The sequence below is a fragment of the Perognathus longimembris genome, chromosome 7, assembly GCF_023159225.1.
Source record: "Perognathus longimembris pacificus isolate PPM17 chromosome 7, ASM2315922v1, whole genome shotgun sequence".
In the NCBI taxonomy this organism is placed as follows: Eukaryota; Metazoa; Chordata; class Mammalia; order Rodentia; family Heteromyidae; genus Perognathus; species Perognathus longimembris.
Window position 1 is genome coordinate 17,739,342 of NC_063167.1, and position 21,208 is coordinate 17,760,549.

The 21,208-nt window shown below is 42.4% G+C and overlaps 1 protein-coding gene across 6 annotated transcripts in view; it reads left to right on the plus strand.

Annotated features, from left to right (window-relative positions):
* The window catches only part of Gmeb1 (glucocorticoid modulatory element binding protein 1), a 43,298-nt gene that overhangs the window by 9,587 nt on the left and 12,503 nt on the right, over positions 1-21,208 (plus strand). For 5 of the 6 annotated variants that reach the window (XM_048350659.1, XM_048350660.1, XM_048350663.1 and 2 more), the window contains exons 3-7: positions 1,288-1,400; positions 4,665-4,789; positions 8,230-8,333; positions 13,782-13,939; positions 18,898-19,029. In XM_048350659.1, coding sequence (XP_048206616.1) covers positions 1,288-1,400; positions 4,665-4,789; positions 8,230-8,333; positions 13,782-13,939; positions 18,898-19,029 — 632 coding nt within the window. The remainder of the gene's footprint in view (positions 1-1,287; positions 1,401-4,664; positions 4,790-8,229; positions 8,334-13,781; positions 13,940-18,897; positions 19,030-21,208) is intronic. The other variant, XM_048350665.1, reaches the window with a different exon arrangement.

The following is a 21,208-nucleotide window of genomic DNA, read 5'->3' on the forward strand; positions in this document are numbered from 1 at the left end:
ATGCTCTTACTTAATTTTTTTTTCCTCAAAGCTGATGTTCTGCTGTGTGAGCCACACCTCTTATTTTCTGCTTTTTCTTAGTTAATTGGATATAGATGTCTCAGATTTGCTGGGCTGGTTTTGAACCATGATCATCAGATCTCAGCCTCCTGAGTAGCTAGGATCATAGGTGTGAGCCACTATCTCCTGGCATAGGTGGTGCTATTAACAAGAATAGAATATAGGAAAAAGGAGAGGGAGCAGTCAAGAGTAAAGAGAACGGTATTTATTTACTTACTTAGTATTTATTTGTTTATTTGACTATTTATTACTGGTACTGGAACTTGAACTCAGTGCCTTATGTTCTCTCTACTTGCACCTGGTAGTTATTTACTTATTTATTTTTGCCAGTCTTGGGGCTTGGACTCAGGGCCTGACCACTGTCCCTGCCTTCTTTTCACTCAAGGCTAGTAGCACTCTACCACTTGAGCCACAGCGCCACTTCTGGCCATTTTCTATATATGTGGTACTGAAGAATTGAACCCAGGGCTTCATGTACACGAGGCAAGCACTTTACCACTAGGCCATATTCCCAGCCTTGGAAGTTATTTTAGATATGATGAATTTTGCAAAGTCCTTTGGGCAACAAAGTCCCCAACTATATTTTTTTACTTATCAGTTAGTTGTGAAATTCAGAAAGGAGATCTGTGGTAGAGGTGTCAACATGCAGGTGGATAGTCATTGATACAATGGAGAGTATTCAGTGCTTTCAAATAACAAAGTGCATGAATTAACACATTAGATTTATTTAGCAGTTAAACAGAGTTGACATACAATGTACGTGCCTGTAATCTCAGTATGTGGATGACTAAAGCATGAGAATAATGAGTTCAAGGCAAATTGAGCTATATAGAGAGATCCTGCTTTTAAAAAAAAAAAAAAAAAAAGCTGGGGCTGGGAATTTGGCCTAGTGGCCAGAGTTCTTGCCTCATATACATGAAGCCCTGGGTTCAATTCCTCAGCACCACATACATAGAAAAGGCCAGAAGTGGTGCTGTGGCTCAAGTGGTAGAGTGCTAGCCTTGAGCAAAGAGGCCAGGGACAGTGCTCAGGCCCTGAGTCCAAGGCCCAGGACTAGCAAAAAAAAAAAAAAAAAAAAAAAAAATCGAATCTAGGGCTTCATGTATACGAGGCAAGCACTCTTGCCACTAGGCCATATTCCCAGCCCATTTTTCTCCTTTTGAGATAGAGTAAAATAAATTTTATAGCCTTTTGCTGTGAATATTAATTTTTTCATGATTTATGTAGTTTGTTTATCGATGGACACTTTTACAACAGGATTTATGAACCTGGATCAGAGAACAACACAGCAGTTGTGGCAGTAGAAACTCACACAATCCATAAAATTGAAGAAGGAATTGGTAAGTCTTTGTTATTGTGATAACTTTAGCCTTAGCTTTCTTGCTTGAGATTCCTTTTTTCTCCTGTTCTCCATATGTTACTCAGGCTGGCCTTGAGTTTGAGATCTTCTACAGTGTCCCTCAAGTGCTAGGATTGAGACTTTAACTATCCTACCTGGCTGTCTATTGATTTTTTTTTTAATAATTTACCTTATTCTTATTATAGAAGTGATATACAGAGAGAGTACAATTGCATGAGTCAGGTAATGAATACATTTTCTTTGGTACAGTCTCTTCTGTTCCCTTACTTTCTCTCTATCTATTGATTAACATTGACCTACAACAGTAACTGAAACAATTTTTTGCCAGTCCTGAGGCTTGAACTCAGGGATTGGGCACTGTTTCCTGAGCTTCTTTTGCTCAAGGCTAGCACTCTACCTCTTGAGCCACAGCACTTCCAGCTTTTTCTGTTTATGTGGTATTGAGGAATCGAACCCAGGGCTTCATGGATGTGAGGCAAGCACTCTACCACTAAGCCATATTCCCAGCCCTGAAACTTTTTTTTTTGTATCTGTACTAGGACTCAAACTCAGGGCCTCATGATCTTGCTTGCCTTTTTTGTTCAAGGCTGACACTCTACTAGTTGAGCCAGACCTCTACTTCTTATTTTTGCTGGTTAATTAGAGATAAGAATCTTAAGGACTTTTCTCTAGGCTGGCTTCAAACTGCAATCCTCAAGTCTCTAGCTTCTGAATAGCTAGGAATATAGATAGAAACCATCAGAGCCCAGCAAAATAGTTTTGTTTTGTTTTTTTAATCTCTAAAAGTCCCCAAAAGATACAGTACTTGCCTAGCCTGCTGGAGGTTCTATGTTATACCTGTAATCTTAGCTACTCAGGAGGTTGAGACTTGGAGGATTGCAATTCAGAGCTGAAGCAGAAGGTTCAAGGTTAAAGCCTGGCTGGAGGTACAGCTCAAGTGGTAGAACATTAGCTGTGAGCAAGAAGACCAAGTAATCTTGAGGAGGCCCTGAGTTCAAGTCCTAATGCTAGAAGAAAAAATGCTCTTTCTGTGGGTAAAACCTGCACTACTAACAACTTTGGCGGTGGAAATTAAGATATCATGGATTGACGACAGCCTGGACATATAAAAGTTTGTGGGACTTCATTTCAATCATGGCTAGGAGCAATGGTGTAACCTTCCCTGCAACTTGGGAAAGCATAAATATGAGAGTCACAGCCTAGGCTGGCCTGAACGTAAATTGAGAATCTTCCTCAAAAATAACAAAGAGAGCTGGGTGCTGGTGGCTCATACCTATAATCCTGGCTACTTAGAAGATCTGAGATCTGGGGCTGGGAATATGGCCTAGTGGCAAAAGTGCTTGCCTCCTACACATGAAGCTCTCGGTTCCTAGCACCACTTATGGAAAACGGCCAGAAGGGGCGCTGTGGCTCAGGTGGCAGAGTGCTAGCCTTGAGCAGGAAGAAGCCAGGGACGGTGCTCAGGCCCTGAGTCCAAGGCCCAGGACTGCCCCCCCCCCCCAAAAAAAAAAAAAGTATGAGATCTAAGGATGGAAGTTTGGAGGCATCCTGTGCAGAAAAGTCCATGAGATCCTTATCTCCAATTAACCAGGAAAAAGCAGGAAGTTGAGGTATAGCTCAAGTGAAAAAACTGAGAGAGAGCACAATTCCCTGAGTTTAATTCACACACACATTAAAACACAAAAAGCGTGGTGGGAGGCATGGCCCAAGAGGCACTCTAAGTACCTGTCTAGCAAGTGTGAGGCCCTCAGTTCAATTCTCAGTAATACCAACAAAACAAAACAAAAACAAGGAAAGGAAAGAATCCAGGTGCTGGTCGCACACTTGTAATCCTAGCTATTTAGAAGGATGAGAATAGTGGCTCCAGGCCAGCCCAGGGAAGAAAAGTCCAGAAAACCTCTATTTCAGTGGATCAAAGCTACACATAGTGATATTCCCTTGCCATCCCAGCAACAAGGGGAAGCCTAAAATAAGCAGATTGCTGTTTAGACCTATGCCCAAGCAGGAAGGGAAATTCTGTCTTAAAAATCAACAAAGCAGGGGCAGGGAATATGGCCTAGTGGCAAGAGTGCTTGCCTCATATACATGAAGCCCTCAGCACCTCATATATAGAAAAGGCCAGAAGAGGCACTGTGGCTCAAGTGGCAGAGTGCTAGCCTTGAGCAAAAAGAAGCCAGGAATAGAGCTCGGGCCCTGAGTTCAAGTGCCAGGACTGGCAAAAAAAAAAAAAAATCAAAGCTTGGCCGGGAATGTGGCTTAGTGGTAGAGTGCTTGCCTAGCATGCATGAAGCCCTGGGTTCACTTCCTCATTACCATATAAACAGAAAAAGCCAGAAGTGTTGCTGTGGTTCAAGTGGTAGAGTGCTAAGTACCAGCCCTGAATTCAAATTCTTTATCATGAAATAAATATACAGGTCTGGGTCTTACCTAGTGGCAAGAGTGCTTGCCTCATATACGTGAAGCCCTCAGCACCACATATATAGAAAACGGCCAGAAGTGGCGCTGTGGCTCAAGTGGCTGAGTGCTAACCTTGAGCAAAAAGAAGCCAGGGACAGTGCTCAGGCCCTGAGTCCAAGTCCCAGCACTGGCAAAAAACAAAACAACAACAACAAAAGAAAAAAACCAAAAAAGAAAGAAATATGCAAATAAGCAACCTGGAAAGAAAAAAAAATCAGTTGGAACATGATATGAATTTTAGTACTATGTGTTTTTAGTACATAGAAGGCAGAGATTAAGAGAATCACAAGTTGAAGGCCATCATAGACTTTTTTTTTTTTTGGCCAGTCCTGGGCCTTGGACTCAGGGCCTGAGCACTGTCCCTGGCTTCTTCCCGCTCAAGGCTAGCACTCTGCCACTTGAGCCACAGCGCCACTTCTGGCCGTTTTCTATATATGTGGTGCTGGGGAATTGAACCCAGGGCTTCATGTATACGAGGTAAGGGCTCTTGCCACTAGGCCACATTCCCAGCCCCATCATAGACTATTTAGTAAGACCTTTTTCTAAAACAAAAATAAACTAAATAATAATAAGCATATAAAGGCATGTGATATGGTGTGGTATTTAATACAACATTGGGACTTGATAAGAAATAGCTGTTATTCTGGATTTCTTCAAATGGGTTCCTAAGCGGTACTAACTGTGAATGTACGCAAGTTTAGTGCCTCATGAGATTATACATTTAGAATTTAAACTTTGAGGAGGAGTTGTTCAATAAATAACTGATTTTTTCCCCCTCAACTTTCAGATGCAAGCACTATAGAAGCAAATGAGGATATGGAAATTGCTTACCCCATAACTTGTGGGGAAAGCAAAGCCATCCTCCTTTGGAAGAAGTTTGTCTGTCCAGGAATAAATGTGAAGTGTGTTAAGGTAATTATCTTTTTGCTGAAAACTATTTTTGGACTCTTTTCATTTTCTTTCCTTCTGGGCTTGAACTCAGGGTCTCATCCTCCTGCTCAGCTTTTTCACTGAAAGCTACCTTTTTGCCTTTTTTTAGCTGAACAAGAGTCTTGGGATTTTTCAGCCTGGGTGGCTAATTTCAGATTTTAGCTTCCTGAGTAGCTAGGATTACTGATAGGAGGCTCAGCCAGGCTGGCTGAGCTCAGCCAGTGTTTTTGGTAGAACTAAGGATCAAACCCAAGGCCTTGTACAGACTAGGCAAGTGCTCTACCACTGAGTTACAACTTTAGCCCAAGTCAAAGTTTTGCATTTTTCAGCTACTATCTTATAATGTCACAGTGAAAAAAACAAAACAAAAGGATTTTTTAAATAAACTGACCTCAATTTAAGTCCTACTAAAATGCAAGTCCCGTGAAAGCAGAGAACTGTCTATTTTCAACCACTGTAAACCCAGCATGTAGAATGGTACTTTTGTTGTTGTTGCTGGAGGTTGAACTTAGGATCTTGTACATGCTAAGCATGTAATTACCATCAAGTTATATCCTCAGACTGAGTGGTGCCTAGTTTATATTAGGTGATCAATAAATATTTGTTCAGTGAGTGAACGAATAAATAAGTGAAGTCCCATCTCTCTGACTTGACTAGGTAATTTGAGCAAGTTATTTAATATTTTAGAACTTCATATATTAAAGTAGTAATCACAATATAAATATACACATACACATACTCTGTAAGACAAGATTAAATATTAATGTAAATTATCTTACATTCTATGAATTATATATGTAAACTTATTTATAAGAACAAATAATCCAAAGTAGGCTATTACTTATAATTCTTTTTTTTTTGCTGGTCCTGAGCCTTGGTCTCAGGGCCTGAGCACTGTCCCTGGCTTCTTTCTGCTCAAAGATAACACTCTGCCACTTGAGCCATAGTGCCACTTCTGGCCGTTTTCTATATATGTGGTGCTGGGGAATCGAACCCAGGGCTTCATGTATACGAGACAAGCATTCTTGCCACTAGGCCATATTCCCAGCCCTATTACTTGTAATTCTAACTACTCAGAAGGCTGAGATCTGGAGGACTGTAGTTTGAATCCAGCTTGGGCAGAAAAGTCTGTGAGACTCTTATGTCCAAAATAACCAGGAAAAGACCAGGCTGGAGTTAAGGCTCAGAGGTAGAGCGCAAGCCAAGAAAACAAGTTGAGAAAGCAAGCGGAACAAGTACAAGACCTTGAATTCAAACTCTAGTACCAGCCAAAATAATATCAGCTGGGTTGTGGTACACACCTGGATTCTTAGCATTTGGGAGGCTGAGGCAGGAGAATCAATATATTGTGAGACCCTATCACAAAACAATACAAAAGTAATTTTTTGTGGGCTGGGGATATAGCCTAGTGGCAAGAGTGCCTGCCTCGGATACACGAGGCCCTAGGTTCGATTCCCCAGCACCACATATACAGAAAACGGCCAGAAGCGGCGCTGTGGCTCAAGTGGCAGAGTGCTAGCCTTGAGCGGGAAGAAGCCAGGGACAGTGCTCAGGCCCTGAGTCCAAGGCCCAGGACTGGCCAAAAAAAAAAAAGTAATTTTTTGTGAGAATATAATATGGATATAATTGTTCCTTCTGTCTCCTTGGTGACCACATATAGCAGTCACTATAGTCACACCATACTACATTTATAAGGATTAGAGTTTTAAGGCTCTGTAATCTGCTTTTGGTTTCTACTACACTTGTTTTTTCCACCATTCTGAATCTTGTCATTTGAGCTGGATAGATGACTTCAGGTTACTTGATCAGCCTTTGCAATAGTAGGCCAAACTACCTGATTCAAAATTTGAGTTATGGGGCTGGGGATATGGCCTAGTGGCAAGAGTGCTTGCCTTGTATACATGAGGCCCTGGGTTCGATTCCCCAGCACCACATATACAGAAAACGGCCAGAAGTGGCGCTGTGGCTCAAGTGGCAGAATGCTAGCCTTGAGCAAAAAGAAGCCAGGGACAGTGCTCAGGCCCTGAGTTCAAGGCCCAGGACTGGCCAAAAAAAAAGCCAAAATGTGAGTTATATATGCTAATCAATGTACCTCTCACTGAACCTCCTTTGTAATGCAGACTGTGCTGAGAAGGATCATATCTGGCACAATAGGACAAGAGGTGTTAGAAGAAGAAGGAAAATAAAGAGGTTATATACTAGACAGGACTTGTGCCAGGTTCATACCTATAATCTAGTATAATTTTATAGTTCACACCTGTAATTCTAGCTACTCATGAGGCTGAGATCTGGATAGAGGTTCAAAGCCAGCCTGTGACATTTTCCTCCAGTTAATCACCAAATAGTTGGAAGTTGAAGTGTGGCTCAAGTGGTAGAGTATCAGAGTAAAAAAAGGCAAGTGAGAGGTCCGGGAATATGGCCTAGTGGTAAAGTACTCGCTTCGTATACATGAAGCCCCGGGTTCGATTCCTCAGCACCACATATATAGAAAAAGCCAGATGTGGCGCTATGGCTCAAGTGGTAGAGTGCTAGCCTTGAGTAAAAAGAAGCCAGGGACATTGCTCAGGCCCTGAGTTCAAGCCCCAGGACTGGCAAAAAAAGAAAAAAAAAAAAGCCAAGTGAGAGCACAAGATCCTGAGTTCAAGCCCTAGTACTGGTGCATGAGCATGCGCACACAAACACACACCACCACCACTATTATTACCACCACCATCACCACATGATTTGAAATGTTATCTTTTTTTCTGTGCTGATCCTAGGCTTGAACTCAGAGCCTGAGTGCTGTCCCGGAGCTTCTTCTTCTTCTTCTTTTTTTTTGCCGGTCCTGGGGCTTGAACTCAGGGTCTACACTTTTTTGCTCAAGGCTACCACTTGAGCCATAGCTCCACTTTGGCTTTTTGGTGGTGGATTGGAGATAAGAGTCTCAGACTTTCCTATATACAGCCTGGCTTCCTCCAGATCTCAGCCTCCTGAGTAGCTAGGGTTACACCTGTAAGCCATCAGGGCCTGGCGCTGAGCTTCTTTTGCTCAAGGCTAGAGCTCTAACCACTTGAGCCACACAGTTCTACTTCCAGCCTTTTGGTAATTTATTGAAGGTAAGAGTCTCATGACCTTTCTTGTCTGGGCTGCTTTCAAACTGGGATTCTCAGATCTCATCATCCTTAGTAGCTAAGAATACAGACATAAAGACAGGGTCTCACTATTATAGCCCTCTACACTGGCTTCAAATTCACTCTACATTTTAGACTAGAACTCACGATCACCTAGTTATCTGATGCAGGATTGCAGGTCTACTAATGTGCTTGGCTTTTCTGTTTTTCTGTTTGTTTGTTTGTTTTTAATATTGCAAATGAACTTACTATTTCTTTTCCCTTTTGACCTATGTAAATGAATATTGGACTACTTTGAACTTTTTACTTTAGTTCAATGATCAGTTGATCAGTCCCAAACATTTTGTTCATCTGGCGGGAAAGTCTACTTTGAAGGACTGGAAGAGAGCCATTCGTTTGGGTGGAATCATGCTCAGGTAAGCATGTAGCAAGCATGTAGTCTTCACAAACTTTGGGGCACTTAAATATGGCATCCAGTCTTTTCTCTTTAACTGGGTATTTCTGTTCTGCCTGAGAAATTACTTGAATAAATCGTGTTATTTTACTTTCATCAATCTGTTCTTAAGTCTTTTTGTTTTTCCTCTTATGTAGCACTGAGGGAGGAACCCGAAAGTCATTCATGGCAGGCAAGCACTCTACCCCTGAGTACATTTCCAGTTCCCAACTTGCTACTAAAATCTCTAGAACGAAAAGAAGACGGAGTTAAATAAACATTGCCCAGCATCTAGGGTAAATTTTTCTGATGTCAAGGGTGGACAGGATTCTGTTTTTGCAGAGAAGCTTAGTATAGATGACAGTCTTGCTTGAAATCACCACGCATAGACAAAGAAGCTTGGTGCTGAGGAGTCATAACAGCTATGGAGAAGTGTAGACTGACTGACAAATCCTGGATAATCTGGTAAAGTGGAAGTATGATGCTGAGAATTAAGTCATGCCCAATGAATGCAGCAATCTTTGCCATCACTGGAAGGGTGTGTAATATTCCTTTACCCAACCCCTTTTTTTGCAACAAGTTTATCATTGTATTTTTTTCTCCACTGAAGATTAACATTAATTAGTTTATCTTGAATACTTAACCGAATGATAGAAAAAATTTAGATGTCATGAGCTGTAAGCTCCTAGCTAGGCATGGTAGTACCTGCCATCCCAGTATGTAGGTGTCTGAAGCAACAGAAACTCTGGTTTAAGGTTAGCATGGGCTTTGTAACAAGTTCAAGGATAGCCTGGACTATATTGTGAGACTCTGCTTCAGAAATTGAAATTACAACCACCTCAAAACCAGAAAAACCCAGGCTGGGAATGTAGCTTAGAGGTAGAGTGCTTGCCTAGCATGCATGAAGCCCTGAGTTCGAGTTCTTAGTACCACGTACGCAGAAAAAGCTGGAAGTGGCACTATAGCCCATGTGGTGGAGTGCGAGCCTTGAGCAAAAGGAAACCAGAGACAGTGCTCCGGCCCTGAGTTCAAGTCCCAGGATTGGCAAAAAATTTTTTCTTTTGAGCCTTGCTGGGTACCAGTGGTTTACACCTATAATCCTAGCTACCCAGGAGGCTGAGATCAAGGACTATGGTTCAAATTCAACCCAGGCAGGAAATGTGAGACTCTTACCTCCAGTTAAATGACAGAAAAAGCCAGAAATGGCACTGTGGCTCAAATGATAGAGTGCTAGCCTTGAGCAAAAGAAGCTCAGGGACAGTGCCCAGGCCCATAGTTCAAGGCTAGCACTTTACTACATAGTGCCCTAGTTCCACTTTTGGATTTTTGGTGGTTAATTAAAAGTAAGAGTTTCACTGATTTTTCCTGTATTGTCGAACTTTGAGTTGGGATCCTTAGATCTCAGCCTCCTGAGTAGCTGGAGTTACAAATATGAGCCCAAAGTAGAGGTATGACTCAAGCAGTAGAATACCTACCTTGACCAAAAAAGGCAATCAAGAGCATAGGCCCTGAGTTCAAGCCTCAGTACCAGCACAAAAAATTAAACAAATAAACCTCCACTTTCACATATATAAAATTTAGTCCTGAAAATACGTTAAGATGTTTATATGGTACATGGGGAGGAGATAGTTTTTAACAGGTACTTGTTTTCCATATAGTTTCTGTATTTTCCACAGAAAATTTTGAAAAAAAATTTTTTTGTCAGTCCTGGGACTTGAATTCCAGGCCTGGGCACTGTCTCTGAGCTTCTTTTGCTCAAAGCTAGCACTCTATCACTTGAGCCACAGCACCGCTTCCAGCTTTTTTCTGTTTATGTGGTACTGAGGAATCGAACGCAGGGCTCATCCATGCTAGGCAAGCACTCCACCACTAAGCCACATTCCCAGCCCCACCTCCTCTTCTTCTTTTTTTAAATTTCATTCCATTTGGACACTAGTGTCTTGTACCTGTAATCCTTTTTTTTTTTTTTTTGCCATTCTTGGACCTTGAACTCAGAGCCTGAGCACTGTCCCTGGCTTCTTTTTTTTTTGCTCAAGGCTAGCACTCTACCACTTGAGCCACAGCTCCACTTCTGGCTTTTTCTATCTATCTATCTATCTATCTATCTATCTATCTATCTATCTATCTATCTATCTATCTATATGTGATGCTAAGGAATCAAACCCTGGGCTTCATGCATGCTAGGCAGGCACTATACCACTAGGCCATATTCCCAGCCCCATGCCTGTAATCTTTACTCAGGAGGCTGAGATCTGAGGACTGAAATTCAAAGCTAGCCTAGATAGAGAGGTCTAAAAGATTCTTATCTGTAAATAACCAGCACAAAGCCAGGCTAGAAGTGTGATTCAAGTAGTAAAGTATAAGCCAAGTGAGCTTGAGGTGAGATCTTGTGTTCAAAGCCCAGTACCATTTAAAAAAAAAAAATCATTCTTGAGTCTGAAGATATACTCCAGTGGTAGAATAATTTGGGGAGGACTACTTCTCCCTTTCATTTTTGTTACTTTTGTGTGTATATGCTGGTCCTAGGGCTTGAACTCTGGGACTCGATGCTCTCCTTTAGATTTTTTGACTCAATGCTCTCCTTTAGATTTTTTTTTTTTTTTTGGCCAGTCCTGGGCCTTGTACTCAGGGCCTGAGCACCCTGGCTTCTTCCTGCTCAAGGCTAGCACTCTGCTACCTGAGCCACAGCGCCCCTTCTGGCCGTTTTCCATATATGTGGTGCTGGGGAATCGAACCAAGAGCTTCATGTGTAGGAGGCAAGCGCTCTTGCCACTAGGCCATATTCCCAGCCCCTCCTTTAGATTTTTTACTCAAAGCTAGTGCTCTACCACTTGAGCCATAGCTCCACTTCTGGCTTTTTAGTAGTTAATTGGAGATCTGAGTCTCACAGACTTTCTTGCCTAGTTAGCTTTGAACGTAATCATTAGATCTCAGCCTTCTGAGCAGCTAAGAGCTCGTGAGCCATTGGTGCCTGGCTCTCATTTATGTTACTTTTGGTCTGTCTAATCTTCTTGGAAAGGCAAGCCCTCTTTTCTTTTCTTTTTTGGTACTGGGGATTGACCCAGGACTTGCACTTGCCACTGAGCTACTTCCTAGCCTGTGAACCCAGACATGTTTTTAGAGAAGGTTTAGTATAGTTTGCTTTTTTATGAAAGATGTTACCAAATTTGTAAATTTTATTTTGCTTTACTTCTGAGGGATGCCTAGAATTAAACTGAGGGCCTTTCATATAATAAGCAAGTAGTCTATTATCTATCCTTCCACCCCTAATTTTTCTTTTGGTGGTACTGGTGTTTGAACTCAGTACCTTGAACTTGCTAGGTAAGTGCTCTACTGCTAAACCACACCTTCAGTCCTTTTTTTCACTGGCTGTTATTTGTGTGTATGGGGTGTGTGTGTGTCCTAGGGCTTGAACTCAGGGCCTGCGTACTGTCCCTGAGTTTTTTCATTCTACCTCTGGAGCCACAGCTTTACTTCTGGCTTGTTTTGGGTAGTTTCTTGCTTGGCCTGACTGCTAACCATGACCCTCAGAACTCAGCCTTCTGAGTAGCTAGGATTATAGGCATGAGCCACTGGATACCTGGCTTGTATTGATTATTAGATAGCGTGTCTCACTTTTTATCCTGGTATATTCTTGGGCTACGATCCACCTATTTGAGGCTCTTTGTTGTAACTGAGATGACACATACACACCACCACATCCAGCTTCTTCTATTCAAGATGGTCTTTTCTTCCCAGGTTGATATGGAGCTATATCTACTTAGTGTCAACCTCCCATAAAGCTAGGGTAACAGGCATACCACCTAGGTCCCCCCCCCCCCCTTTTTTTTGCCAATCCTGTGGCCTAGGCACTGTCCCTGAGCTTCTTTCTTTCTTTCTTTCTTTCTTTTTTCTGCCAGTCCTGGGGCTTGGACTCAGGGCCTGAGCAATGTCCCTGGCTTCTTTTTGCTCAAGGCTGGCACTCTGCCACTTGAGCCACAGTGCCACTTCTGGCCGTTTTCTATATATGTGGTGCTGGGGAATCGAACCCAGGGCTTCATGTATACAAAGCAGCACTCTTGCCACTAGGCCATATTTCTAGCCCCCCTGAGCTTCTTTCTACCACTTGAGCCACAATACCATTTTTCTGTTTATGTGGTACTGAGAAATCTAACCCATGGCTTCATGCATGCTAGGCAAGCACTCTATTACTAAGCCACATTCCCAGCCTGTCCCTGAGCTTCTTTTGCTCAAGGCTAGCACGCTACCACTTGAGCCACACTACCACTTCCAGCTTTTTCTGTTTATATAGTACTGAAAAGTCAAACCCATGCAAGGCAAGCACTCTACCACTAAGCCATATATTCCCAGCCCTAGGCAAGCACTCTTTTTTTTTTTTTTGCCAGTCCTGGACCTTGGACTCAGGGCCTGAGCACTGTCCCTAGCTTCCTTTTGCTCAAGGCTAGTGCTCTGCCACTTGATCCACAGCGCCACTTCTGGCCATTTTCTATATATGTGGTGCTGGTTAATCGAACCCAGGGCTTCATGTATACAAGGCAAGCACTCTTGCCACTAGGCTATATTCCCAGCCCGGCAAGCACTCTTATTAAGCCAAATCCCCCCCCCCGCTTTTTTTTTTTTTTTTTTTGCCAGTCCTGGGGCTTGAACTCAAGGCCTGAGTACTATCCCTGGCTTCTTTTTTGCTCAAGGCTAGCACTCTACTTCTTGAGCCACAGCGCTACTTCCGGCTTTTTCCGTATATGTGGTGCTGAGGAATCGAACCCAGGGCTTCATGCATGCTAGGCAAGCACTCTACTGCTAGGCTGTATTCCTCCCCCCCCCCCCCTTTTAAAATGAAAGTCTACTGAAAGTTTATGCCTTAAAAGTAACATTAGATCTTGATGGTCTAGGAGTAACAATACATTAGAATTTTGTCACAAAATTCTGATTCTCCTGAGGTATTTCTTAGTTGTGCTGGGATTTGAAGTAACATTTTCCTTTTCAGATTTGAATTCAATGGCATTCTGTAACATTGTTAATGTATACCCTGAAGATTGGTAAATTCCAACCTGAACATACCCAATCTTTTCTGAAGATTGGTGATAATAAGTGAAAAGAATAATTATAATGAGTAAACTCAGTGCTGTGCTGGTGGCTCCCGTGGTAGAGGGCCAGCCCTGAGCGATGAAGCAAAGTAAGAGCTCTAGGCCTTAAGTTCAGCCCTGGTACTGCCCTTTATCATCCCCACAAACAATCTCAGAAGAAGAATACTGATAAATGTGGGCAGGGTCTAGTCACAGAAATTTTGCAACCCAATGTCTCCTGATATTACTAATGAGTTTTACTGGTTTACAGAGTATACTCAATGATGTCATGCCTATTTGTCCTTGAGACTCAGTTCTCTGAACATGAAGTGCAGGCTGAGTGCTACTTCTTCTCTTCCTTTTTATAGGAAAATGATGGACTCTGGACAGATTGATTTTTACCAACATGACAAAGTTTGCTCCAATACATGCAGAAGCACCAAATTTGATCTTCTGATCAGCAGTGCAAGAGCTCCAGTGCCAGGACAGCAGACAAGTGTGGTGCAGACACCCACTTCAGCTGATGGTAGGGGGTAGGAAACCACCTGAAAACCCACTGTTTCTCAGCAGCACTATTCCTTTCATTTCTCTCTCTTTCTTAATTTCAACTCTTATGAACATCATCAGTATGCTTTGTTGTGAGGTATGGTACTCTTGGGTGGGATGCTATCTTTGGAAATGATATCTTTGTTGTTATTTTGGGTTTTAGGGCTTGAACCCAGGGTTGGGGCTGTGTCCCTGGGATCTTTGCTCAAGGCTAGCATTCTACCACTTTGAGCCATAGCCCCACTTCAGTTTTCTAGTGGTTAATTGGAGATAAGAGTCTCACAGACTTTCTTGCCTGGGCTGGCTTTGAACTGTGATCCTCAGATCTCAGCCTCCCAAGTAACTAGGATTATAGGCCACCAGCACCCAGCTCCTTTCTTTTTCTTTCCTCCCTCAAAAGTCATTTTTTTAAAAAAAATTGGCCAGTCTTCCTTATTTCTTTCTTAAAATGCATGCCAAGCATTAGCAAGATGGTTCAGATGTTAAAATTTTTATTCAGTGGTCTTACTTTGTGCTACTTGGAGTATCAAGGTTGAAATTAGGCTGTTTTGAACATCTTTTGCTCTACTTGTGTGTTTAAGACAGGAAGGTAGATTAGAATGACAAATAGTTTTCAACTGTTGAAGTAAACAGTATATCCCTTAGTGGGCTAGACTATGGAGAATGCTGTGAGGATCAGAGAACTCTGCCTGTGTGGGCTCCGGATTACCAAAATGAACAGGATAGGTTCACACTTACTTTCAATCTTGTTGATCTTAAATCCTCAGGCTCCTTATCATAGAGGGAAGATGCAACCATGTGAGATATATTTTTCTAATGGATTTAGTCAGTCTCCTAGGAGACATACTACATAATATGCCTCAAATACTGTCAAAGTTTTAAATATGCCTAATATGAGAACACCCAAGTATCTAGAAAAATCTGTGCTTGAAAAATGGCTTTTAGGTTTTCTTTTGGTTATCCCTAATATTGTATGTATAACCACCGAGTGAGAAGAAGTCAAATCTCTTGGAACCCAAATCTCCTTTAGGAAAGTATAAAATTTCCAGCATTTTGCAATTTTGGATATTTGATTCTTTTACTTGAAAAGCAAAAAATGCTTTGAAATAGATTCATTCCCTTTTATTTGGCCATCTCCTTTTTACTTGATTATCCATATTGATATTCCTCCTATGTTTGACTATTGACACCCTCCATTATACAGAGTCCACACTTGTCTATATTGCTGTATGAGTGTCATTATGGTGTTTCTCAGGCTCTCTGTTTTAAATCTTCATGTATAATTGATAGCAAAAAGTTTTTTTTCCTCTGTGAATCTGTTATTCATAGATCTCTTACCTAATATTTTTGGTTTACATTTCTCTTGCTTTTTCATTACAGGCTGATAAAGTATCAGAGCTTCAGCTATTTTAGATGCTTAGCATTCATAGTAGGGCTCCTCAAACCACCCTACTTTTAAAGTATTTCAGGTTCTCATCTCAGAAAATTTGGGTTGGACAGCCTGACATCCATGCCTAGCACTGATGACGCATGCCTGTAATTGTATCTACTTAGGAGGCTGAGATCTGAGTATCAAGGTTCAAAGCTAGCCTAGTCAGGAAAGTCCATGAGACTCTTAACTCCAGTTAACCAGGAAAAAAACAAAGGCCAAAAGTGGAGCTGTGACCCAAGTGATAGAGTGCTGGCCTTGAGAAAACAGCTCAGGGACAGTGACCAGTTCAAGTCCTAGAGTAAACAAACAAAAAACAACACATAAGGGGCTGGGGATATGGCCTAGTGGCAAGAGTGCTTGCCTCGTATACATGAGGCCCTGGGTTCGATTCCCCAGCACCACATATACAGAAAATGGCCAGAAGTGGCGCTGTGGCTCAAGTGGCAGAGCGCTAGCCTTGAGCAAGAAGAAGCCAGGGACAGTGCTCCGGCCCTGAGTCCAAGCCCCAGGACTGGCCAAAAACAAACAAACAAAAAACAACAACACATAAACATCTGCTTAGAAGCTGGGTGCTGGTGAATTGTGCCTGTCATCATAGCCTATCAGGAAAGTCTGTGACACTCTTATTTCCAATTAACTACCAAAGAGCCAAAGGTGGGGCTGTGTCTCAAGAGGTAGAACTCTAGCCTTGAGTAGAAAAGCTTAGGGACAGCACCTACACTCTGAGTTCAAGCCCCAGGACTGGCACCAAACAACAAAACAAACATTTGCTTAGGAAGTAGATTACACTGTGGTGACTTTATAAGTTATCGTTCCCTTTCCATTCAGAGTAAGAGGAAAATGTTTTATTTTAGGAGGAAGAATTTCTTTAGAAATCCAATATTCATCCTGGCTTATCCTGGAGTCTAGGGTTACTTGTGTTTTTGCAGTCCTGAAGGTTGAATTCAGGCCTTGCATCTGCTAAGCAAGCGTGCTCATTCAAACCATGCCCCCAGACCTTTTTTCTTTTTCTTTTTGGGATAAGATCCTTTTAACTTTGCTTAGGATGGCCTCAAACTTTTCTACCTCCCAAGTAACTAGAATTATAGGTGTGTACCTCCATGGCTTAGCTCCTTTAGTTATCTTTCTTTTTTTTAACAAACCTAATTTTTTTCAGTAGTAGTAAAGTTTGAACTCAAATCCTTAAGCTTACTAGGCAGGTAGGTGCTCTACTACATAAGAAAAATCTCTAGCCCTGGTTTTTGTTTTGTTTTTGTGAGACAGGATCTTGCCGTTTAACTCAGACTGACCTTGAGCTCTTAATCTTCCTGTTTCTGGATCCTGAGTACTGGAATTACAGGCGTGTACTATCATAGCTCTCTAGGAAATTCATTTTTAAAATATGGACGTATATGCCAGGCACTGGTGGCTCTTGCCTACAGTCCAGTCTTGCTACTCTAGAGGCTGAGATCACAGTTTGAAGCCAGCCTGGGCAAGAAAATCCATGAGACTCCAGTTAGCCACCAAAAAGGTAGAAATGGAGCTGTGGCTCAAGTGGTAGAGAACTAGTCTTGAAAAACAACAACAACAAAAAACCCTTAAGGTCAGCAAAGAGGCCCTGAGTTCAAGCCCAGGGCTGGCAAAACAAAAAAACAGACCTGTAGGTGAGAGGCTGGCATGTCAAAATTACAAGGTGTCATCAGGTGCCTGTGGCTAATGGCTATAATCCTAGATACTCAGTGTTAGGTTTTTAAAGTAGGTAGCCGGTAAGGGAGAAAGCCACGCAGTATTCAGGCAGGAGAGAGAAGTTTATTACCGAACTCCTGGCCTGTGGCCAAGATGATGCATGGCCGGAGAAAAGAGAGAGAAGGAGCCACCCCCATCTAGCCCTGCCTTATCTAGGGCAGGGGCAGGGGGTGTGGCCAGGTGGATTAGGATGTGATCTCAGGGAAAGGGGAGGTAACTCTCTCAAGGTCTGCTGCACCCAGGTAACTAGGTGGAGACTTAATGAGTTGGGGGGCATCTGCATGGAGCCTTCCAGGGCGGACCTTACACTCAGAAGACTGGGACCTGGGTATTACAGTTAGAATTCAGATGAGGTAGGCAGACAAATCCTCAAGATTCTTTTTTTTTTTGCCAGTCCTGGGTCTTGAACTCAGGGTCTGGGCTCTGTCTCTGAGTCTGTGCTCAAGGCTAGCAGCTTGGCTCAAATAGTAGAACACTAGCTGTCAGTGAAAAAAGCCACCAGGGAAGGGAGGTGTAGGGGGGAACACAAGAGCAATCTCATGAGGCCTTGTGTTTTAAGCCTCAGTATGGCACCAGGAAAGCAAACAGAAAAATGAAAAAAAAAAAAATTACAAGGTCTCAGCTGGCTCACAGTGGGAGGATCACAATTTGAGGCTAGCCTGGGCAAATGAAAAGTTCATGAGATCCTCCTATCTCAAAGAATAAAAACTGAGTGTGGTAGCTTGAGCCTGTCTTCCCAGCTATGTAGGAAGGGGGACCATAGTTCAGGGACAGCCTGCACAAAAATGAGATCCTATTAAAAAAAAAAAAAAAGGCAAAAAGGCCGAGGCTATGGCTCAGTTGGTAGCAAGTGCAGGACTGAGTTCCAAACCCCAGTACAGGGGCTGGGAATATGGCCTAGTGGTAATGTGCTTGCTTTGTATACATGAAGCCGTGAGTTCGAATCCTCGGCACCACATATATAGAAAAAAGCCGGAAGTGGCGCTGTGGCTCAAGAGGTAGAGTGCTAGCCTTGAGCACAAAGAAGCCAGGGACAGTGCTCAGGCCCTGAGTCCACGCCCCAGGACTGGCAACAAAAACAAAACAAACCCCAGTACAATCAACAATAAGATGGTCTCTGTGACTGTGTATGAGGTACAAGAGATCTATGACTTTGTAAAAAATCCATCCTGGGGTTAGAATTGAGGGTCTGGTACTATCCCTGATCTTTTTGGCTTAAGGTTAGCACTCTATCACTTGAGCCATAGCGCTAGTTCTGGCTTTTATGGTGACTGTATATGAGAGTCTCACAGACTTTCCTGCCCAAGCTGGCTTTGAATTACCATCCTCAGATCTTAGCCTCCTGAGTAGCTAGGATTACAGGCATGAACTACCAGCGCATAGCTACAACAGTGGGTTTTTTGTTTTTTTAGTATTTCAGTGTTTATTACCAGTAATATTTGATTACATATATATCACAGTTTATAGATATGTTTTCATACATATACACACATATCACAGTTTATAGACGTTTGGATTGATTTTACCTTTTCAATATTATTTGCAAGCATGAGTGTAATACTTTTGTGTGGACATTTATTTTCAGTATTGTGAGGTATATTCCTAGTTGCAGAATGGCTGGGGTCACATGGCAACATTATGCTTGGTCTTTTGAGGAATTGCCATATGATAATACTGTCCCCTAAACTCAACCTTTACAGTTGTTTGGTTGCTATAGTGGAAACCATGCTTACAACAGTGGTTTTTATTCAATGGCCTTGCATCTAATGGACTCTTTTTAGGTAGCATCACACAGATTGCCATCTCAGAAGAGAGCATGGAAGAGGCAGGACTGGAATGGAACTCGGCTCTTACTGCTGCTGTCACCATGGCCACAGAGGAGGGGATGAAAAAAGACTCAGAGGAAATTTCAGGTACTTTTTTATGTGACTCAGTTCTTCTTTTTTTTTTTTTTAATTTCATTATTGTCAAAGTGATGTACAGAGGGGTTATAGTTTCATATGTAAGGCAGTGCATCTGTACATTTCTTCTCCAACTTGTTACCTCCTCCCTCATTTTTCCCCTGTGACTCAGTTCTTTTACAGGGTTTTATGATCTTTATCATTGTTGTAATTATGGATAAGGCCTCTTAATTACTTTGGTTGGTTTTTCTCCTGAATGTAAATACTAACTCTAGGTACAAATATCTTATTTTTAATTTATGCAATTTTCATACTTAACACATGAAGGAATTGGGATTTTTGGAAAGGTTCAACAGCTTGTCTAAGACCAGCCATACAACCAGAAAATATCAGAGCTGAATTCAGATGTTTGACTCTTGTAGTGCATGCTTTTCTTCCTATCTGACTGCCCTAACTCTGGCACATGACTTAGATAAATCAAGCCTGAAGATATTAGAGAGCACAACTAGGTAGTAGCTGGTGTAGATTGTTGATACACTTAGAGGGGACAACAGGTGAAGTTTCATATTATTTTCCATTTATTAATTCATTCAAGTACTATTTCCTGGGCTGGGAATATGGCCTAGTGGTAGGAGTGCATGCCTCATATACATGAAGCCCTGGGTACGATTCCTCAGCACCGCATACATATAGAAAAAGCCAGAAGTGGTGCTGTGGCTCACATGGCAGAGTGCTAGCCTTGAGCAAAAAGAAGCCAGAGACACTTAGGCCCTGAGTCCAAGCCCCAGGACTGGGGAAAAAAAAAATCCTTTTCTTTCTTTTTTGCCAGTGCTGCAGTTTCAACTCAAGGACTAGGCACTTTCCCAGAGCTTCTTTTCTCAAGTTTAGAGCTCTACTGCTTGAGCCACAGCTCCACTTCCAGCTTTTGGTAGTTAATTTGTAACAGTCTAATGGACTTTCCTGCCTGGGCCGGTTTCAAACTGTGGTCCTCAGATTTCAGCCTCCTGAGTAGCTAGGATTACAGGCATGAACCACCAGAAATCGCTTATTACTCCTTTTTTTTTTTTTTTTTTTTTTTTTTGGCCAGTCCTGGGCCTTGGACTCAGGGCCTGAGCACTGTCCCTGGCTTCTTCCCGCTCAAGGCTAGCACTCTGCCACTTGAGCCACAGCGCCGCTTCTGGCCGTTTTCTGTATATGTGGTGCTGGGGAATCGAACCTAGGGCCTCGTGTATCCGAGGCAGGCACTCTTGCCACTAGGCTATATCCCCAGCCCTTTATTACTCCTTTTTAAAAAAAATTTTTTGGTCAGTTGTAGGGCTTGAACTCAGAGCCTGGGGTATGTCCTCCAAGCTTTCTTGCTGAAAGCTAGTGCTCTACCACTTTGAGCCACAGTGCCACTTCCAGTTTTCTGGTGGGTATTTGGAAACAAGAGTCTCAAGGACTTTCCTGCCCAGGCTGGCTTCATCCTCAGATTTCTGCCTTCTGAGCTGTTAGGATTACAGGCACAAGCCACCATTGCCTGGCTTGTTTCCTTTTTTTTAAGCTTGTTCAGATATAACTTCATTTAAATAGTTAATGTTTGTGTAATATTTAACTGAATCTTTTTTTGTGCTGATAGTGGGGCTTAAACTCAGGGCCACTTGGTCTTATTTAGCTATTTCCACTCAATGCTAGCACTCTGCCACATGAGCCACAATTCTACCTCTAGCTGTTTGTTGGTTAATTGGAGATAAGAGTCTTGTGGGCTTTCTTGCCCTGGCTGACTTTGCACTACAGATCTGTCCTCTGCATAGCTAGGATTATAGGCAAATGCCACTGGAACCTCAATTTTGACTTTCTGCTGGTTAATTGGAGATAAGAGAGTTCGAGGATTTGTCTACTTGAGCTGTTTTCAAACTGCTGTTCTCAGATCTCAGAATCCTGAGTAGCTAGGATTATAGGCATGAGGCAGCAGCATCCTGCTTTTAATTTTTTATTTAAAAATTTTTAATTTTTGTCAGTTGTAGGGCTTAAATTCAGGGCCTGGACCCTGTCCCTGAGCTCTTTTGCTCAAGGCTAGCACTGTATCACTTGGACCCACAGCTCCACTTCCAGGTGTTTTTTGTTGTTGTTGTTGTTGTTGTTTTTTGCCAGTCCTGGGCCATGAACTCAGGGCCTGAGCACTGACCCTGGCTTCTTTTTGCTCAAAGCA